The following is a 14,998-nucleotide window of genomic DNA, read 5'->3' as shown; positions in this document are numbered from 1 at the left end:
AACTGTTTGCTGCTCAGTGTTTGCTGAAAGGATAAGTTAGGAAGATTGTTGTCCCCCCCCCCCTTTTCCAGTCCAAGCTATTAACCAAGACCGTTTGAAGACAAAGGTGCTACCATTCAATTATTTTTCCGCCAACAATTAGAAAAGAGCCATTTAACTTCCCTTCCTACCACAAACCACATCAAAATACCAACAGCAAACATAATAATGGTTAGTTTAACTTTTAAAAATTTCAAAAAGGAGAAAGTCCCTCTGGATTTGGAACCTTCAAACACAATTTTCGAGGCTAAGACTAAACTGGCTCAATCGAGCTCGTGCGAAGAATCTCAAATAAAACTGATCTACTCAGGTAAAGTACTTCAAGATTCCAAAACTGTGTCAGAATGTGGGCTAAAAGATGGTGATCAAGTCGTTTTCATGATTTCTCAAAAAAAATCAACAAAGACCAAGGTAACAGAGCCTCCAGTCGTTCCGGAGACTACCGCCCCTGCCAGAAACGAATCTACAGAACCAGCAACCGCCAGTACGGACGCACCCGCCACCGAAACCACCACCGCTGCTACCGAAGGCTCGCAACCACAAGAAGAGCAATCCTCTACTACAGAACCAGCCGGATCTGCTTCTACACCGGGATTCGTTGTGGGGACCCAGAGAAGCGAAACCATAGAGAGAATCATGGAGATGGGATATCCAAGAGAAGAAGTCGAGCGTGCCCTAAGAGCTGCCTTCAACAACCCGGACAGAGCCGTGGAATACTTACTAATGGGAATTCCAGAGAATCTACGCCAACCGGAGCCACAGCAACAAGCTGCGGCTGCGACCGAAGAATCATCGGCCGCAGCTACCGCCGCCACGTCAGACCTACCAGCCGAAGATGACCTATTTGCACAAGCTGCTCAAGGCGACAATGCTTCATCTGGCGGGCTTGGTTCAGCAGGAGGTGCCGCCGGTGCCGCACAGGGCGGCCCACCGGGTTCCATCGGCTTAACTGTAGAAGATTTATTATCACTAAGACAAGTCGTTTCAGGTAACCCAGAAGCTTTGGCCCCATTATTAGAAAACATAAGTGCAAGATATCCGCAATTACGCGAACATATCATGGCGAACCCAGAGGTGTTTGTTTCTATGTTATTGGAAGCCGTTGGTGATAATATGCAAGATGTTATGGAGGGCACAAACGACATGGTGGAGGGAGAAGACATCGAAAGTGCAGGAGAAGGTGATGCTGTGGGACTAGGACAAGGTGAAGGCGAAGGTGAAGGCGAAGGCTCTTTCCAAGTGAACTATACCCCTGAAGACGACCAAGCCATTTCGCGCTTATGCGAATTGGGGTTTGAAAGAGATCTAGTCATTCAGGTGTATTTCGCATGCGATAAAAATGAAGAAGCCGCAGCTAACATCCTATTCAGCGATCATGCAGATTGAGATTGCAGGTATCCTTGTCCGCATTATATGTCTCGGCTTTTAATTCGTCTTTGTTATACCATTTTTTAGGCAAGGAAAAATACTTACTTAGGGATCATGTGTATCTATATATGCTAGAAGAGAATAAAGCAGAGAGATAGTAATCTTGATAATAGTAAATAATAATATAATTTTTTTCGCATATGCCTGCTTAAAGATCTTCAAAATTCTTGTAGACTTGGTACTTTTGCGCATCGGGTACATGTGCATTACCAGGTCGTATAGCCAGCCCAGTAGCCATCCCCACAGCAGCAGCCGCATCCAATTCCAAAGGATTGTCACTCAAAAACAAGACCTCGCCAGCGCCCACGCCGATATCTTGCAAGATATTAGCATATGATTGCGCCTCGGTTTTCTTCCCGGAAGTGTTGATGTCGAAATACCCGTTTATATTAGCATTCAGATCCAATGAATCGTGCGTAAGCACATTGGGGTCCAGAACGTATCCAAACAACAGCTTCTGCGCCTTTACAGACCCACTGGAGTAGATAAACACACGGTCCTTTCTCTTGATGAAATCAATGGCATCTGCATAAACGGGTGCTTTGATCTGGCCGGTTTCATAGCCCTGAGCCCAAACATAGCCTTGCAACTGCTTCAAGATGGGGTCCTTAACATCGTTCGCCACCAACTCCAAGATGTGCGCCTGCAGCTGCTGTTTATCTTCAATGTGAAACTGTGACAGGATCTCAGAAATCGGGGAGTCCCCTGAATCCTGCTGCAACACCAATTGCGACACTTGCTCTGTAAAATACGGGAACAAAGTCTCTTTCACAAACGAGATCGGACACACTGTCCCCTCGATGTCAAGCAAATAAGTTGAATAAGCGCCTCCCATTGTCATTATACGAGCTGGCAGAACCTCTTGCCCAATGAACACTCGACGCCAACTCATCTCGCTCCTCCATCATCGGTATTATCATTGGCATTTCAGTCTGGAAAAAAATGCGAAAAAAGAAACGAATTGGCGGCCGGGTGACGAGACCCCTTAACAAAAGACGTTCCTTCGTGCCTTCACATAGAAAACACTGCAGCGCATAGTCGAGGGGTCTTTTTGCTAGCTTTTCAGAAGCAAATAGCGATAATAGCGAGGGCATTTCCCATGTTTGAACAACTGCATGTGACCACAAGGGGGAAAAGAAAAGGCGTATATATACAGATCATTGCAGCTCGAGCATAGGTGTCTAAGTAGGTACCTGTCTTGCTGAACTAGAACTTAATCGGAGACCTATATACGCATATACATATACGCATAACCATCTACACATCACCCTACATTACAATTAAAATATGGCTAAAGAAAGTGCAGAGTTCAAACCAGGTTCTGGAAAGAAAGGTGCAACTCTATTTAAAACCAGATGTCAACAATGCCACACAATAGAAGAGGGGGGTCCCAATAAAGTGGGTCCTAATCTGCATGGTATCTTTGGCAGACACTCTGGTCAAGTGAAGGGCTACTCATACACGGATGCAAATATCAAAAAGAACGTTCAATGGGATGAGAACAACATGTCCGAGTACTTGACTAACCCAAAGAAATATATTCCTGGTACCAAGATGGCCTTTGCCGGGTTGAAAAAGGAAAAAGACAGAAATGATTTGATTACTTATATGACGAAAGCCGCCAAATAAGCCGGTGGCGCCAGACGGGATTTTTAAATATCTCAGTTTTACTATTATTGTTTATTATTGTTTATTATTATTTATTCACTATTATTTATTTTATATGCATGCAAATAAAAAATGTCTATATTTTTGAATTTCTTTTGTTTCTTTTCAAATGCAAATTCTTCTATATTATATAACCCAGGACAACGCATACAGCAGTCAGGCCCCAGTTTGTAGCAATGTTAGCACCCATACCGGCACTGCTTGCCGAGCCTGTGCTGCTGGATGCGGCTCCACTTGATGAAGGAGATACAAGAGAAGTTGAAGCCGAGATATCCTTATCTCCCTTCTTTGTAGAAGAAGAAGAAGAAGAAGAAGAAGAAGAAGATGATGATGAAGAGGACGCAGAAGTAGTCTTGCTACCCTTCTTCGTTGAGGTGCTGTGGCTAGAAGAAGCTTCAGAGGAACTCTTTGAAGATGCTGAAGTTGAAGACGAAGTTTTTTGGACAGAAGATGTGGTGGCTCCCTTGTGAGGGTCCAATCCAGATCCTTCATCGGTATCCATCATGACTTCATCATCAGTTATAGCGATGTCTTTTTCCAAAAATTCGTCGGATGAAGTGTAAATATAGGCAGAAGTACCGTTTTTCTTAACAGAACTTGGGGGATCATAACAGGTAATGTTGATTTCATTGACAATAGCATAATAATAGCCTGGATCACTGATGTCTGATGCGTCCCAGTTAATTTCACCACCAGACCATGCAATAGTACCTGGAGGATTAGTAGAGTTACCACCGGGCCAAATAGAAATATCTACCTTGGATGGAGTTTGTGGGTAGTGATAACTGTTGGTGGTGGAGTTATAGGTTTCGTTTTTGAACAAAGTCCTACCAACAACGTTGTCAATAGACCATGTCACGTAGTCTTCATGCCAATCCATCTCGTAAGTATGGAAGTTGTCAAAGGTATCAGTGGTGGATATATTGGCACTATTAGTGAAGTTCAAAACACTTTCCCAATAGTAATTGGTTTGAACAGTTTCTAGATCAGCACCAACAAATTCGTAATCAATTTCATCACCTGCACCGGAATATAAGATAAACGCAGTGATCACACCAGCAAGGTGCGATGTCTTAATTCTGGCACTGACTTTACCATACCACACAGCCCTTGTAGAAGAAATAATGGTACCACCACTGTTTTTTGGCATAGCCAAAATCAAACTTTCTTCGTCATCATAATCTAAAACCCTACCAGAATACAACCAATCAGCCTCGCTGACATTACCCAAGAAAACATCAGCATTTCCCATCTTGGAAGAATAATCATTGAACTTGGTGGATGAACTCTTACATATTGGCACTGGCATACACGAATCCTGACTAAACGAATATCTCACATCACAGTTATTCAAACAATATTGACCGGTACCACATTCACCGAATTGTGAACAACATGGCTTATCTTGGGGACATGCTTGTGTGGCGTTACAATAAGTACTGGCTTCTACACGTAACACAAAGGAAAAAACACCGACTAAACAAAATAGCCAATTGCGAACGATTGCCATTATGAAAGTGATATTTATTTTTAGCCTATATGATAAAGAATTAAAAAATGCTTCCCCAAAGAAAGGACGCATTGACAGAAAACATGACGGCCGGGAATGTAATTCTTTTTATATACTAAACCTGTCTTAAACGCCTCTAATTAGTTTTTTTCAGATTTGAAACAATCCCATATTGCAGATCTCTGCTAAATCTTGGTAGAAACTTAATCTACCTTCGAAGTTGAAAAAAAGTTTTTCAAAATTTTCGCGTTTTCGCCCCATCGGGCATTCTTTCGCATAATTAAAGTTCCCAACAGGGTTCCCACCAAAATAGCCGTTACCGCTTTTGGAAATAGTCTCGCAAGAACTGCGAGATAGGCAATATTATCAAATGAAGTAGTGACATTAACTACGGACGCATGAGGAAAAAGAAAGGAAGCTTTCTGCAGAGCGCAGAATGCTGGCCCAACCCGGCTACGTTGTATGCGTACATGTGACTCTTTCTCGATTAGGTCGTTGAGATAAACATAATTTAGTGCAAAGACATTTGAATATAGGCGATTATCATTGTCCGCAACGTGGCCCATTTTTTTTTTCTTTGATGCGCCACTGAATAGGAAAATCAAATAATGAGGAGGAGGACTAAATTGCGAAATGCGCTTGACGAGTCCGTCCAACAGCTACTTTTGATTCCGTTGCACGCAGATTTCCCTCATCTTGTGAACTTGTGCTTATAGACGAACTATCAGTGCTGTTGCTTGCGTTTTCATTCATATCTCTTATCATCTCTTCAACATTTTCTTCATTCGTTGATGAGTCTATTTTATACTTTTCTTGATTTTTGGTTGAGAGGAAATGAGCAAAAGGTTTCTGTTCCTCTCGCTCATTCCATTTGAGATTTTTACTTATGCTTTCGATAAACTCACTCGGAGATGACTCAATGGTTGGCACTGCATACGGACTTGCAGTTACTACGACATAATCACCTTGTTTCAATTCAATTCTATCTTTGCCGTCAAAGTTTACCCACGATGTCCCTCTTGAATTCAAGTCCACTCTAACTTTCAGCTCTATACTATCTGGTAAAATTATAGGCCTAAAACTCAAAGTATGAGGACAGATTGGCGTTACCGCTATAGCGTTCACACTCGGCGATATCAAAGACCCACCTGCACTTAACGAGTATGCTGTGGACCCTGTAGGTGTGGCTACAATCAATCCATCGCCTTGGACCTTAGTCATCAATGAATTGTGTCCGTAAAGCTCCAATAAGGACAAGCAAGGAGTTGGACCTCTATCTATGGTTATTTCATTGAGGACGTGATGTTCAGAAACAAAATCAATAAAACATACCCGCTTTCCGGTGGCAGCGTCAGTTTCAGTTTCGTTTCTATGATAAACTTTGCACTGCAATCGCATACGTAAATTGATGCGGACCTTTTCCGTTAAGACATGCGATAATGTCTCCTTGAACTTTTTGAATTCAAAATTAGTTAAAAACCCCAATGAACCAAGGGCAAATGGGACGATAGGTGGTACATTTTTAGGAAATATGGATGAAGCAAAAAGGACAGTCCCATCACCTCCTAAAGTTATAACCAAATCGAAGAACGAATCATGATTTTGGACAAATTCCTTTGACCAATACTTTATTCTACTTTGCTTGCAATTGCTATCTTTGCATAGATCACTAGCTGCAAAGTGAGCTGATTTTTCAAAAATATCTTGCACATATACAGTTGTTGATGGAAAATTGCACAGAGTCCATTCCACAACTTCCCTCATGAGAAATACTGTGGAAACGTCATTGATATTACAAATGATGATTAAATTCTCCACATACAATTCAATTTTTGCGTTTATGATGTCTTTATTCAAACGTCGAACGTCATACGCAGTATCCACATAAAATGGGTAAAGATTATTTGTATCTTCACCTACAATTGTTTCGCTTGACAATCTTCTGACCCAATTCTTAGCTTCACTATATCCACATCTCATTGAGCCAGGCTCTTCAAACTTGCTCAAAAGCTTGCCTTCCGTTAAAACCTTAACCGGTCCTAATCTGTCCATAGCATCCTCCTCGCAATTAACATCAGCGCAGGATTTCGTGGAAGCCCTTATCAATAATTTATTACTTTTCATATTGTCGTTCAGTAGAAATGTCACTCAAAACCAAGTTATCGGAACTGCACTAGAACTATCTTCAGGTTCCTCCCACATTCATATATAGATAAGTACGGCACACTAAACTGATTATATATAGTGCCCGATTTGATCGACTTAAGTATGGTTTCATTCCATCACCAGATAAGTCCGATTAGTCTTTTGTTTTCGCTTTTCTTAAGGATCGGTGCAATATCCACGAGTGTCAAAGGACAAAAGCAAAGCAATATCACTTAACAACAAGACCGTTCTTCTTGGCGGAACTCACACCGAATTATTTTATGCTGTGCTTGAGGGTATATCCTAGAAATAGTTTATTCCAAACCATTCCTACGGATATGGCGGGCTTTCACCGAAAGTGCTCGAACTTCCGCAAGCCTTATTCAACCCCCGTGTAGGCGGTGTTATAATAAGATATTATTGTGGGGGACAATAGCGATCTTCGAAACGCAAAATCGTCTACATAATGTTTAGGTTATATAAAATAGGACATATAGCATAAGCACGTATCACCGCTACACCATGCCCTTTCAATTATTATACATTGGGCTAAGGAGGTTATGCCCGTCTTCTTATTCAATTTTACTGACTTTACATGCCCAATTGTCAGATTCTAACAGCGGTAATGACGCACCTAAACACCAACCAATTTCGTTATTGGCTAATTTCTTGGCAGTCTTTAATTCCCTATTTAATGGGATATCGTAACCTGTGTGTAGTAAAGATACTTGGAAGTTCAAATCCATACAGAAGTGTGGGTCGCTTTTCAGTTCATCCAAGGATCCCTCGATCCCAGTGAAAACACTCTTCCAGACTTCTTCGCCATTACATACCGTTCTTGCCAACTCCATTAATTCATTTAAACTAAATGATAGCGGCATTCCTAAGGGGTGGGTTCTGTCGTAAAAGTAAGAGAAAATGTAGAGATCATTTGTTTCTTTGAAAGTACGAACCAAAGAAGGTTGGTGAGCACCGTTAAAAGAGCATGGTGGCTTCTTACATTCAGCGTCTTTATTCAAAATTGTGTCGGCCAAAAATCTACATTGCGGACCACTCGGTACCTCGGGTCCCATAAAGTCAATGATATAGGTTTCGCCTGACTTTAATTTAACTTTTTCCTTGAGGGCGTTGACTTTAGGTGGCAGGCATGGAGATGATAAATTATGAGTCGTCGTAACATCACCTTCCAAGATGGTACCTTTCTTCAAGGCGCTTTCTACAAGAACGGAATTGATCTTATTTCTGACCTGGTTCAAACCGTAACCTAGATGAGAGAATTGGTAAAGCGTATACGTTTCACCACCAAATTTTAAATCAAACTTGTGTTCGCCCTCAACCATTTTTTCATTTGGTGGGAAAGTAGGCTCAAATACGATTTGTGTAGAGCCACCACCCAAGTCAAAGACGGCGCTAGTAGGCAATTTAGAGCCACCGGTACCAATGTTACCCAAAAGGTAATTTGTGGTAATCCAAGCAAAGACACCTTCTTCGTCACCGCCCATGATAGAAATACCGTCACCTTCTACAACTGGGAAAGGATAATCCTTCTCCAAATGATCCCTTACAGCCTTCAAAATCTTTGCGGATTTGGCTTCACCCAAAAGTCTTAGCCCTGCAGTAGCTTTCAAACTAACTGGAGTACAGCTTCTTGCCTTGACAGGAACAGCAGACATGGCCACGGTCAATAATGGATCTAGCGATTTAGCGGCACCGGCAGAATCGTTGTCAAACGAGGATAAGCCAGGTTGTAACATTTCAAACGTTTCATTGATCAATGTAGGTGGAGAAGTACATATGTCAAATTCGTATACGTGAATTCTGGAACCAGAGGAACCACCATCGATCATGATGACATACTTATGGTCTTTCTTACATGTGTTACTATTTTGCGATTTCACAGCATCGGTCAGCTCGGGATTGTTTTGTTCTGTCTTCGCATCATCAATGTATCCTGGTTTATCACTAATAGGCAAAATAGAAACATCTTCTGGTGTCTTCGGAATATTGGCGGTGGGTGCAACTTTACGAGCAATATCAATACTTGGACCCGTTGTTGATGTTTTGATTAGTAAGATAAGCATGATGACAGCAAACGCGGTGATAGCAAACCGGTAGTTCCGGAAGATTGGTGCCATATTCTCGTATGATGATGTATTTATATTTCTTCTCGAGAGGACCCTTAACTTGTTAGCCAGTAAAGATGGTTGGTTATTGTCTTAATCGTTTTCTAATTCTTTTTAACCAATAAAAACAAGCCCTTGGGGAAACAAGTCAATAAGAAAACCGAAGCAATACAGTTCCGAAGCTCAGAATGGCATCAGTGTTTACAACTATTTTTGTTTTTATTTTTCACGTTAGCAAAAAGCTGCAAAAAAGATGGAAAAAATGGTATCAAAACGACGCGACAAAAGAAACAGCAGAAAAAGGAAAACGCTATTACCCTCGCTGGGTGAAATAGTAAGCTCAAACTGCCATTAATAAATTATATTTCCTTTTATATATACACATTGTAAAAGTACAGAATTATTGTTCATGAGTCATGACTGTGTGGTTTAAACAGGTTATTCATGCCACTTTTGGACAGTAGTTTCGACATTCTTCTGCCGGTTGGACTGGTTGGTGGAGTTGATGAATCTAAGATATCCGCATCGGCATTACCGGAAGACGATGTTGACTTGTGCTTGAACTTAGACCAGGCTGACGAGATACTGCTATTGCTTTGGTTTCTCTTGTGCGAAGGTTTGGGAGAGTCCCTTGTTGGCACCTTTGGGGTTACAGGCACATCGAAGTGGTGTTCTTGTTCGAGTGGTAGTGAAGGCTGATTTGTAGTTGGGTTCCAAATGGAGTTAAACGTAGGTGATGAGGCATGGAACGATCTTCCTGCGGTGTGCTCTGCAGACACTGAGCTCGGATCGGTCTGGTTATCTGCTCCATTCAATCTGCTCAATAACGTGTTGCTGTCTGTCGTTGTTTGATGGTTCATTGTTAAAATGTTCGAATGAGAGGATGTTGAGTTGTTGTTTCCTGGTATAATGGGAACGTCGTGTGAGCGCCGTGGACTGAGATTTGGTACTAACATACTGAATTCGTTCGAGACTCTCGGACTGAGGTTTCCTGTTTCATTACCATTTACATTGTTATGTAATGGGGTTCCTGGTTGAGGAGCATTGTAAAAAGAGCCACCGCGTACAAAACTTCGCAATGAAGCATCATTCAATGTTGCAGCCAATAGACTTTGTGGGTGCATCGAGTTGGTAGCGTTGGAGTTTTGCCTTAGGTGTGAGTTTGAATATGGCGACATTACAGGATTGGCCTTGTATGATGACATGGGTGTTCCCGATGTAGAGAATGAGTTCTCCCTCGTGTTGCGAGTTTGCGGTTGCTGTTTGGTCCAGTAATTGTCCAGCTCGTCGGTAGTGAACCCCCTGGAATAATTGCTTATGTTATCTGGATAGTCTGCTTCATCGTAGATCATATTTTGCAGGCCACTGATCAAATGATTTGCGTTATCGTATTCGAAGGCTCGATCGAGTTCCGCGGATTCTTGTTGATGCGACGGTTGGGCAAACTGTGTGTTATTCCATAAATTTGACTCGGGATTACCGTTCGTTGCTGTGGCATTGGCAATAACGGTAGCCGTCGTAGGTAAAGCATGCGAAAAGGAAGAGGGTTGTTGATTTTCGCTATTTGGGGACATCTGGTTCGAAAGCATCGATCTGTTTCCAGTGTCCTGTGTCAATTGGCTCAGTAGACTACCTGGCGGTTGTGTAGGCTCGTTTGAAGGTGGGTAGGATGCCGGATTGTGTAATCTCAATTGTGGGGCCGTGTCTCCGTTGCTAGTTCCGTTTATAATGTTTTTATTGGATATCAAATCTATTGACCCAGTTCTTGACATGCTGTTGGATAATGGTAATGTGGCCGATGCGGAACTTCTGTTGTTTTCGGTGGAGTTGTTTGAATTAGTTGCCACAAGCGAATCGCCGTTATTGTTGTATGGTTGAACCATCAGTTTTGTTTTGAGTGTTCTGTTGTTGAGGCTCATTTCATTAAATTGGTTTTCCAAGATACTGATTTTCTTTAGGAAATTTGACCTTTGTGATTTCCAGTTCGTTTCCGAATCTTGGTCGATGCTTAATTCTTGCTTGATCAGTCTAATCAATGACGAGTCTGCATTTAATTTGGATAAGAATTCTTCACCAGAAGTACTTGAAAAACCATTTTTCTCTTGAGTAAAATCAAGGAGTTTTTTCAATACAGCAGATAGTTCTCCGCTGGCAATGGGTTTGTCATTTTCGACATTGGCGTTCACTACTAGGGACGTTACTAGCGATTTCCGAGTGGCATTCAATTTCTTGTTAGACTCCTCCATGTTGGAGATTTCTTTTTGCAAAGAAAGAACCTGTTGGTTGACCTTGGCCACAGAAGTATTTGCTTCGTTTAGTAGTCTGAGGTACTTCTCCTTTATAGTGTCTTGTGACAAAAGTTCGGCGTCTTCTTGAGACCAATCTTGCATGTCGTTGCGCATTTTCGATATTTTTTCCCTGGACTTATCGATTTTCTTGCTTAGTTTTTCAATTTTCAGATCTGTCAAGAGTTTAGAGTTTTCCAGCGACTTGATGTTGGACTTCAAAGACTTCCTCAAATCGATCTCATGCGACCAGTGGGTTTTCAGGTTATCCAGTTCTAGTTCTAGCTCCACCTTAGACTCCTGGAAGTCTTGCAAGAGCGAAGTTTGTTGGGACAACACATCGTGCAGATCTTCCTGGGCACATATCAAGATTTTTTTCAAGTCGTCTATGGAAAACGAGTCCAAGTCTTTTAGCGTGGTCAAGGATGTGTAGGCGGGTAGGGGCGAGCTGTTGCTCGTGCTGCTACCGGTGTTGTTGGACGCAAAGGCGGAAAGAGACACGGAGGAGCAGTGAGATGTCAACGAGGACAAGTCGGCCTTTAGGTTCGGGGGCTGGATAGCCGTGGACGCGGTGACGGTGTTCCTTCTCCATTTTCTTGTCTTTAGCGTCTCATTGGCCTCTCTCGCCTTGGTCATGCAGTAGATGGAGGGCAGCTTGTTGATGAAACCCTTGTTGTTGATGGTAATGAAGTCCAGTTGGTACTGCGTTTCTGCCTCGAGTCCCGTGATGGAGCAGCACGTGTAGAGCGAGTTCGGGTTGTTCGGAAAGATGGCCAGCTGCGTATTGTTCAAGTACAGCAGGTAGTGGGAGATGAAGTTTCGGGCTCCGACCCCGCCGTTCTCCGCTTTGACAGGCTCATTCTCCCAGTGAATAGTCAGCGAATCGGTGGCAATTTTGTCGATAGAGACCTTCGTCGCTGGCGGAGTCTTGATCTTCAGAGTGGAGACGATGCTGGCCACGGGTATGGTGAGAAACTTGTAGAGTCTATAAGACAGCCACAGACATGCTAAAACCGTGGTTATTACAGAGACTGACATCCATGCATGTGTTGGTCGTGGGGGGTGGTAATGGCGGTGGGGAGCGGCTAGGTGTATGTCTCTGTATGTTTCTGGCAGATAATGGTTATTTAATTATTATTTTTTTTTCACTTTCTTTCTTCTAGTTTCTACATTATGTATTTTTCACACACACACGGGCATAAGCGCGCACGTGACCAGGAACGCATTTTCTATGTAGACTAGTTTTTGCACTATATACATACGTAGTGGTCTATTTCAAGACGAAGTTGGCGCCTCTCAGCTTCAGGTACTCCTGGTCCACGCCGGGGGCCATCGGCTTCACGATCAACTGGTAGATCTCCGCATTGTGGTACCGGATGTTGTTCGTGGGAGACTTGTAAACGCCCTTCAGACCCGTCACGTCGCAGTACTTCTTGGCGGGCCTGATGGAGGGCGGCGCTTCCACGCTGAAGTACGTCGCCCTGGGCACAAGCCGCTTGGCGGCCGGCAAGACGTCCGTCGTCTTGTTGGCCTTGCTCAGCAAAGCGTTGATCCGCTTGTTCTCGTCCGATACCAGCTGCCTGGCGGACTTGTGCCTCCTGGCGGGCTTCTTGTAGTGTGCCGGCTTAAACCGGGAAGCAGTCCCGATCTCATTGCGCTCGCCCACGCCCCTCAGAAACAGCAACCGCTCATCACTGCCGTCGTTGTTGTTGTTACTACTACTTTCCCTGCCACCACTCATTGCTTGTGCTCTCTCGATGATGCTAGCCAAAAGCCCTTCCCCTACCTAATGTTCACAGCATTTTCTCGCTCGCTTATTTACAGACCCATTTTTTTCACCACTGCACAAGATAGAACAGTGCGGGAAAACGCGCGAAGCTTAGCTTAGCTCTAAAACCTAACACGATAGCTTCACCTGTCGCACTATTATCAACAAGCAGACCGCCACCGGTGGTGGCATCGTCCATCACTCGTCATCGACACACCCATGCGGCGGCAGGGCAGGAAGACGGGGCGCTTGTTTGCCCACGGCCACGCAACCCCCTCCCTCTTGCCAGAGTGCTGACAAAGCGCACGCCAAGTGGTCCCCACGGCACGTGACCCGCCGTGGGGCGTGTCACATGTCATATGCCACGGCGCCTCGCCCGTCCTCGGCGCCGGGCGGCAGTTTCCGGATCCGGAAACTGCCGAGGCGCCACCCACACCCCGCGCCTTACGCTTCCGGTTTCCAGCGGCAGCGCCGTTTCTTTTTTCGCAACTTCGCCCTTTGTGTTACTCATTGCGCACTTTTTCACTCGCATCGTTCACCGGTTTTTCCTTTTTCTTTTCATCTTTTTTTCTTTAGTGGATAATATACGCATTTGTGCATTTGTAATGGTATATATGGGTATATATATAGGAGCAGGTGTACAGCTTGCCTGCCAGCCAGAGTGTGTTCTTCCGTCTCTCTTGGTCTGGTGTAGTGTTATTTGTAGTTAACATATATACATACATATACATTGTCTTTCCTCCCATCGCTGGTCAGTTCGTAATTGCTTCCCTCACGCTCACTTGCTCCCGCACAAACAAACAAATATGACTGAATTTGAATTGCCTCCTACCTATTCCTCCGCCGCCAACGACTTGCGGTCGGACACTTTCACCACTCCAACGCCAGAGATGATGCAGGTTGCCCTAGAGGCGTCCGTCGGGGACGCCGTCTACGGTGAAGACGTTGACACTGTCAGGCTCGAGCAGACGGTCGCCCGCCTTGCCGGTAAGGAAGCAGGTCTGTTCTGCGTCTCCGGTACGCTGTCCAACCAAATCGGTATCAGAACTCACTTGATGCAGCCCCCATACTCCGTTCTGTGCGACTACAGGGCCCACGTTTACACGCACGAGGCCGCGGGTCTTGCCATTCTGTCTCAAGCCATGGTCGTCCCCGTGATCCCTTCCAACGGTGACTACATGACCTTGGACGACATCAAGGCCCACTACGTCCCTGACGACGGTGACATCCACGGTGCCCCCACTAGACTGATCTCTTTGGAAAACACCTTGCACGGTATCGTCTACCCATTGGAAGAGCTGGTCCGCATCAAAGCCTGGTGTATGGAGAACGGGCTCAAGCTGCACTGTGACGGTGCCAGAATCTGGAACGCCGCTGCGCAAGCTGGCGTCCCATTGAAACAGTACGGAGAAATCTTCGACTCCATCTCCATCTGTCTGTCCAAGTCCATGGGTGCTCCTATCGGGTCCATCTTGGTCGGGAACCTCAAGTTTATCAAAAAGGCCACTCACTTCAGAAAACAACAAGGTGGTGGTATCAGACAGTCTGGTATGATGGCCAGAATGGCCCAGTACAAAATCGACGGTGACTGGAAGGCCCAACTGCTGTACTCTCACTCGCTCGCCCACGAGCTGGCCCGTTTCTGTAGCGACAAAGGCATCCCGCTAGAGTCCCCCGCAGACACCAACTTCGTCTTCCTAGACCTAAAGTCCGCCAGAATGGACCCTGACGTCCTTGTCAAGAAGGGTCTAAAGTACAACGTCAAGCTAATGGGTGGCAGAGTATCCTTCCACTACCAGATCACTAGAGACACTCTAGAAAAAGTTAAGCTGGCCATCTCTGAGGCCTTCGATTATGCAAAGGAGCATCCCTTCGATTCCAACGGTCCTACCAAGATTTACCGTAGTGAATCCACCGAAGTCGACGTGGATGGCAATGCCATTCACGAAATAAAAACCTACAAGTACTGATGCTCTCCCGCATTGGACGCTCTCGGGTTTTTTTGATTTCTTATCCCCCCTCCCCTTTCATA

General features: G+C 44.4%; 9 protein-coding genes across 9 annotated transcripts; 3 read left to right on the top strand and 6 right to left on the bottom strand.

The window, feature by feature from the left end:
* Positions 1-207: 207 nt before the first annotated feature.
* Positions 208-1,425, top strand: RAD23 (Rad23p; the record flags this gene model as incomplete). The annotated part of the gene is made up of 1 exon (XM_018364557.1): positions 208-1,425. The coding sequence occupies one exon, from the start codon at positions 208-210 to the stop codon at positions 1,423-1,425; it is 1,218 nt and encodes a 405-aa protein (XP_018222629.1).
* A 190-nt stretch (positions 1,426-1,615) lies between these two features.
* On the bottom strand, positions 1,616-2,359 carry UTR4 (putative acireductone synthase UTR4; the record flags this gene model as incomplete). The annotated part of the gene is made up of 1 exon (XM_018364556.1): positions 1,616-2,359. One exon carries the CDS (start codon positions 2,357-2,359, stop codon positions 1,616-1,618), a length of 744 nt encoding a protein of 247 aa, XP_018222628.1.
* A 395-nt stretch (positions 2,360-2,754) lies between these two features.
* On the top strand, positions 2,755-3,096 carry CYC7 (cytochrome c; the record flags this gene model as incomplete). The annotated part of the gene is made up of 1 exon (XM_018364555.1): positions 2,755-3,096. One exon carries the CDS (start codon positions 2,755-2,757, stop codon positions 3,094-3,096), a length of 342 nt encoding a protein of 113 aa, XP_018222627.1.
* A 160-nt stretch (positions 3,097-3,256) lies between these two features.
* On the bottom strand, positions 3,257-4,717 carry UTR2 (chitin transglycosylase UTR2; the record flags this gene model as incomplete). Its single annotated transcript, XM_018364554.1, has 1 exon — positions 3,257-4,717. One exon carries the CDS (start codon positions 4,715-4,717, stop codon positions 3,257-3,259), a length of 1,461 nt encoding a protein of 486 aa, XP_018222626.1.
* A 549-nt stretch (positions 4,718-5,266) lies between these two features.
* On the bottom strand, positions 5,267-6,769 carry YEF1 (NADH/NAD(+) kinase; the record flags this gene model as incomplete). The annotated part of the gene is made up of 1 exon (XM_018364553.1): positions 5,267-6,769. The coding sequence occupies one exon, from the start codon at positions 6,767-6,769 to the stop codon at positions 5,267-5,269; it is 1,503 nt and encodes a 500-aa protein (XP_018222625.1).
* A 593-nt stretch (positions 6,770-7,362) lies between these two features.
* GDA1 (guanosine diphosphatase) lies at positions 7,363-8,925 on the bottom strand (the record flags this gene model as incomplete). The annotated part of the gene is made up of 1 exon (XM_018364552.1): positions 7,363-8,925. One exon carries the CDS (start codon positions 8,923-8,925, stop codon positions 7,363-7,365), a length of 1,563 nt encoding a protein of 520 aa, XP_018222624.1.
* Positions 8,926-9,320: 395 nt separating this feature from the next.
* GTA1 (Gta1p) lies at positions 9,321-12,236 on the bottom strand (the record flags this gene model as incomplete). The annotated part of the gene is made up of 1 exon (XM_018364551.1): positions 9,321-12,236. One exon carries the CDS (start codon positions 12,234-12,236, stop codon positions 9,321-9,323), a length of 2,916 nt encoding a protein of 971 aa, XP_018222623.1.
* Positions 12,237-12,468: 232 nt separating this feature from the next.
* Positions 12,469-12,939, bottom strand: IES6 (Ies6p; the record flags this gene model as incomplete). The annotated part of the gene is made up of 1 exon (XM_018364550.1): positions 12,469-12,939. The coding sequence occupies one exon, from the start codon at positions 12,937-12,939 to the stop codon at positions 12,469-12,471; it is 471 nt and encodes a 156-aa protein (XP_018222622.1).
* An 833-nt stretch (positions 12,940-13,772) lies between these two features.
* Positions 13,773-14,936, top strand: GLY1 (threonine aldolase GLY1; the record flags this gene model as incomplete). Its single annotated transcript, XM_018364549.1, has 1 exon — positions 13,773-14,936. The coding sequence occupies one exon, from the start codon at positions 13,773-13,775 to the stop codon at positions 14,934-14,936; it is 1,164 nt and encodes a 387-aa protein (XP_018222621.1).
* Between the last annotated feature and the right edge of the window lie 62 nt (positions 14,937-14,998).

This window comes from Saccharomyces eubayanus, chromosome V, assembly GCF_001298625.1.
Source record: "Saccharomyces eubayanus strain FM1318 chromosome V, whole genome shotgun sequence".
Taxonomy (NCBI): domain Eukaryota; kingdom Fungi; phylum Ascomycota; class Saccharomycetes; order Saccharomycetales; family Saccharomycetaceae; genus Saccharomyces; species Saccharomyces eubayanus.
This window is presented reverse-complemented; position numbering and strand designations above follow the sequence as displayed.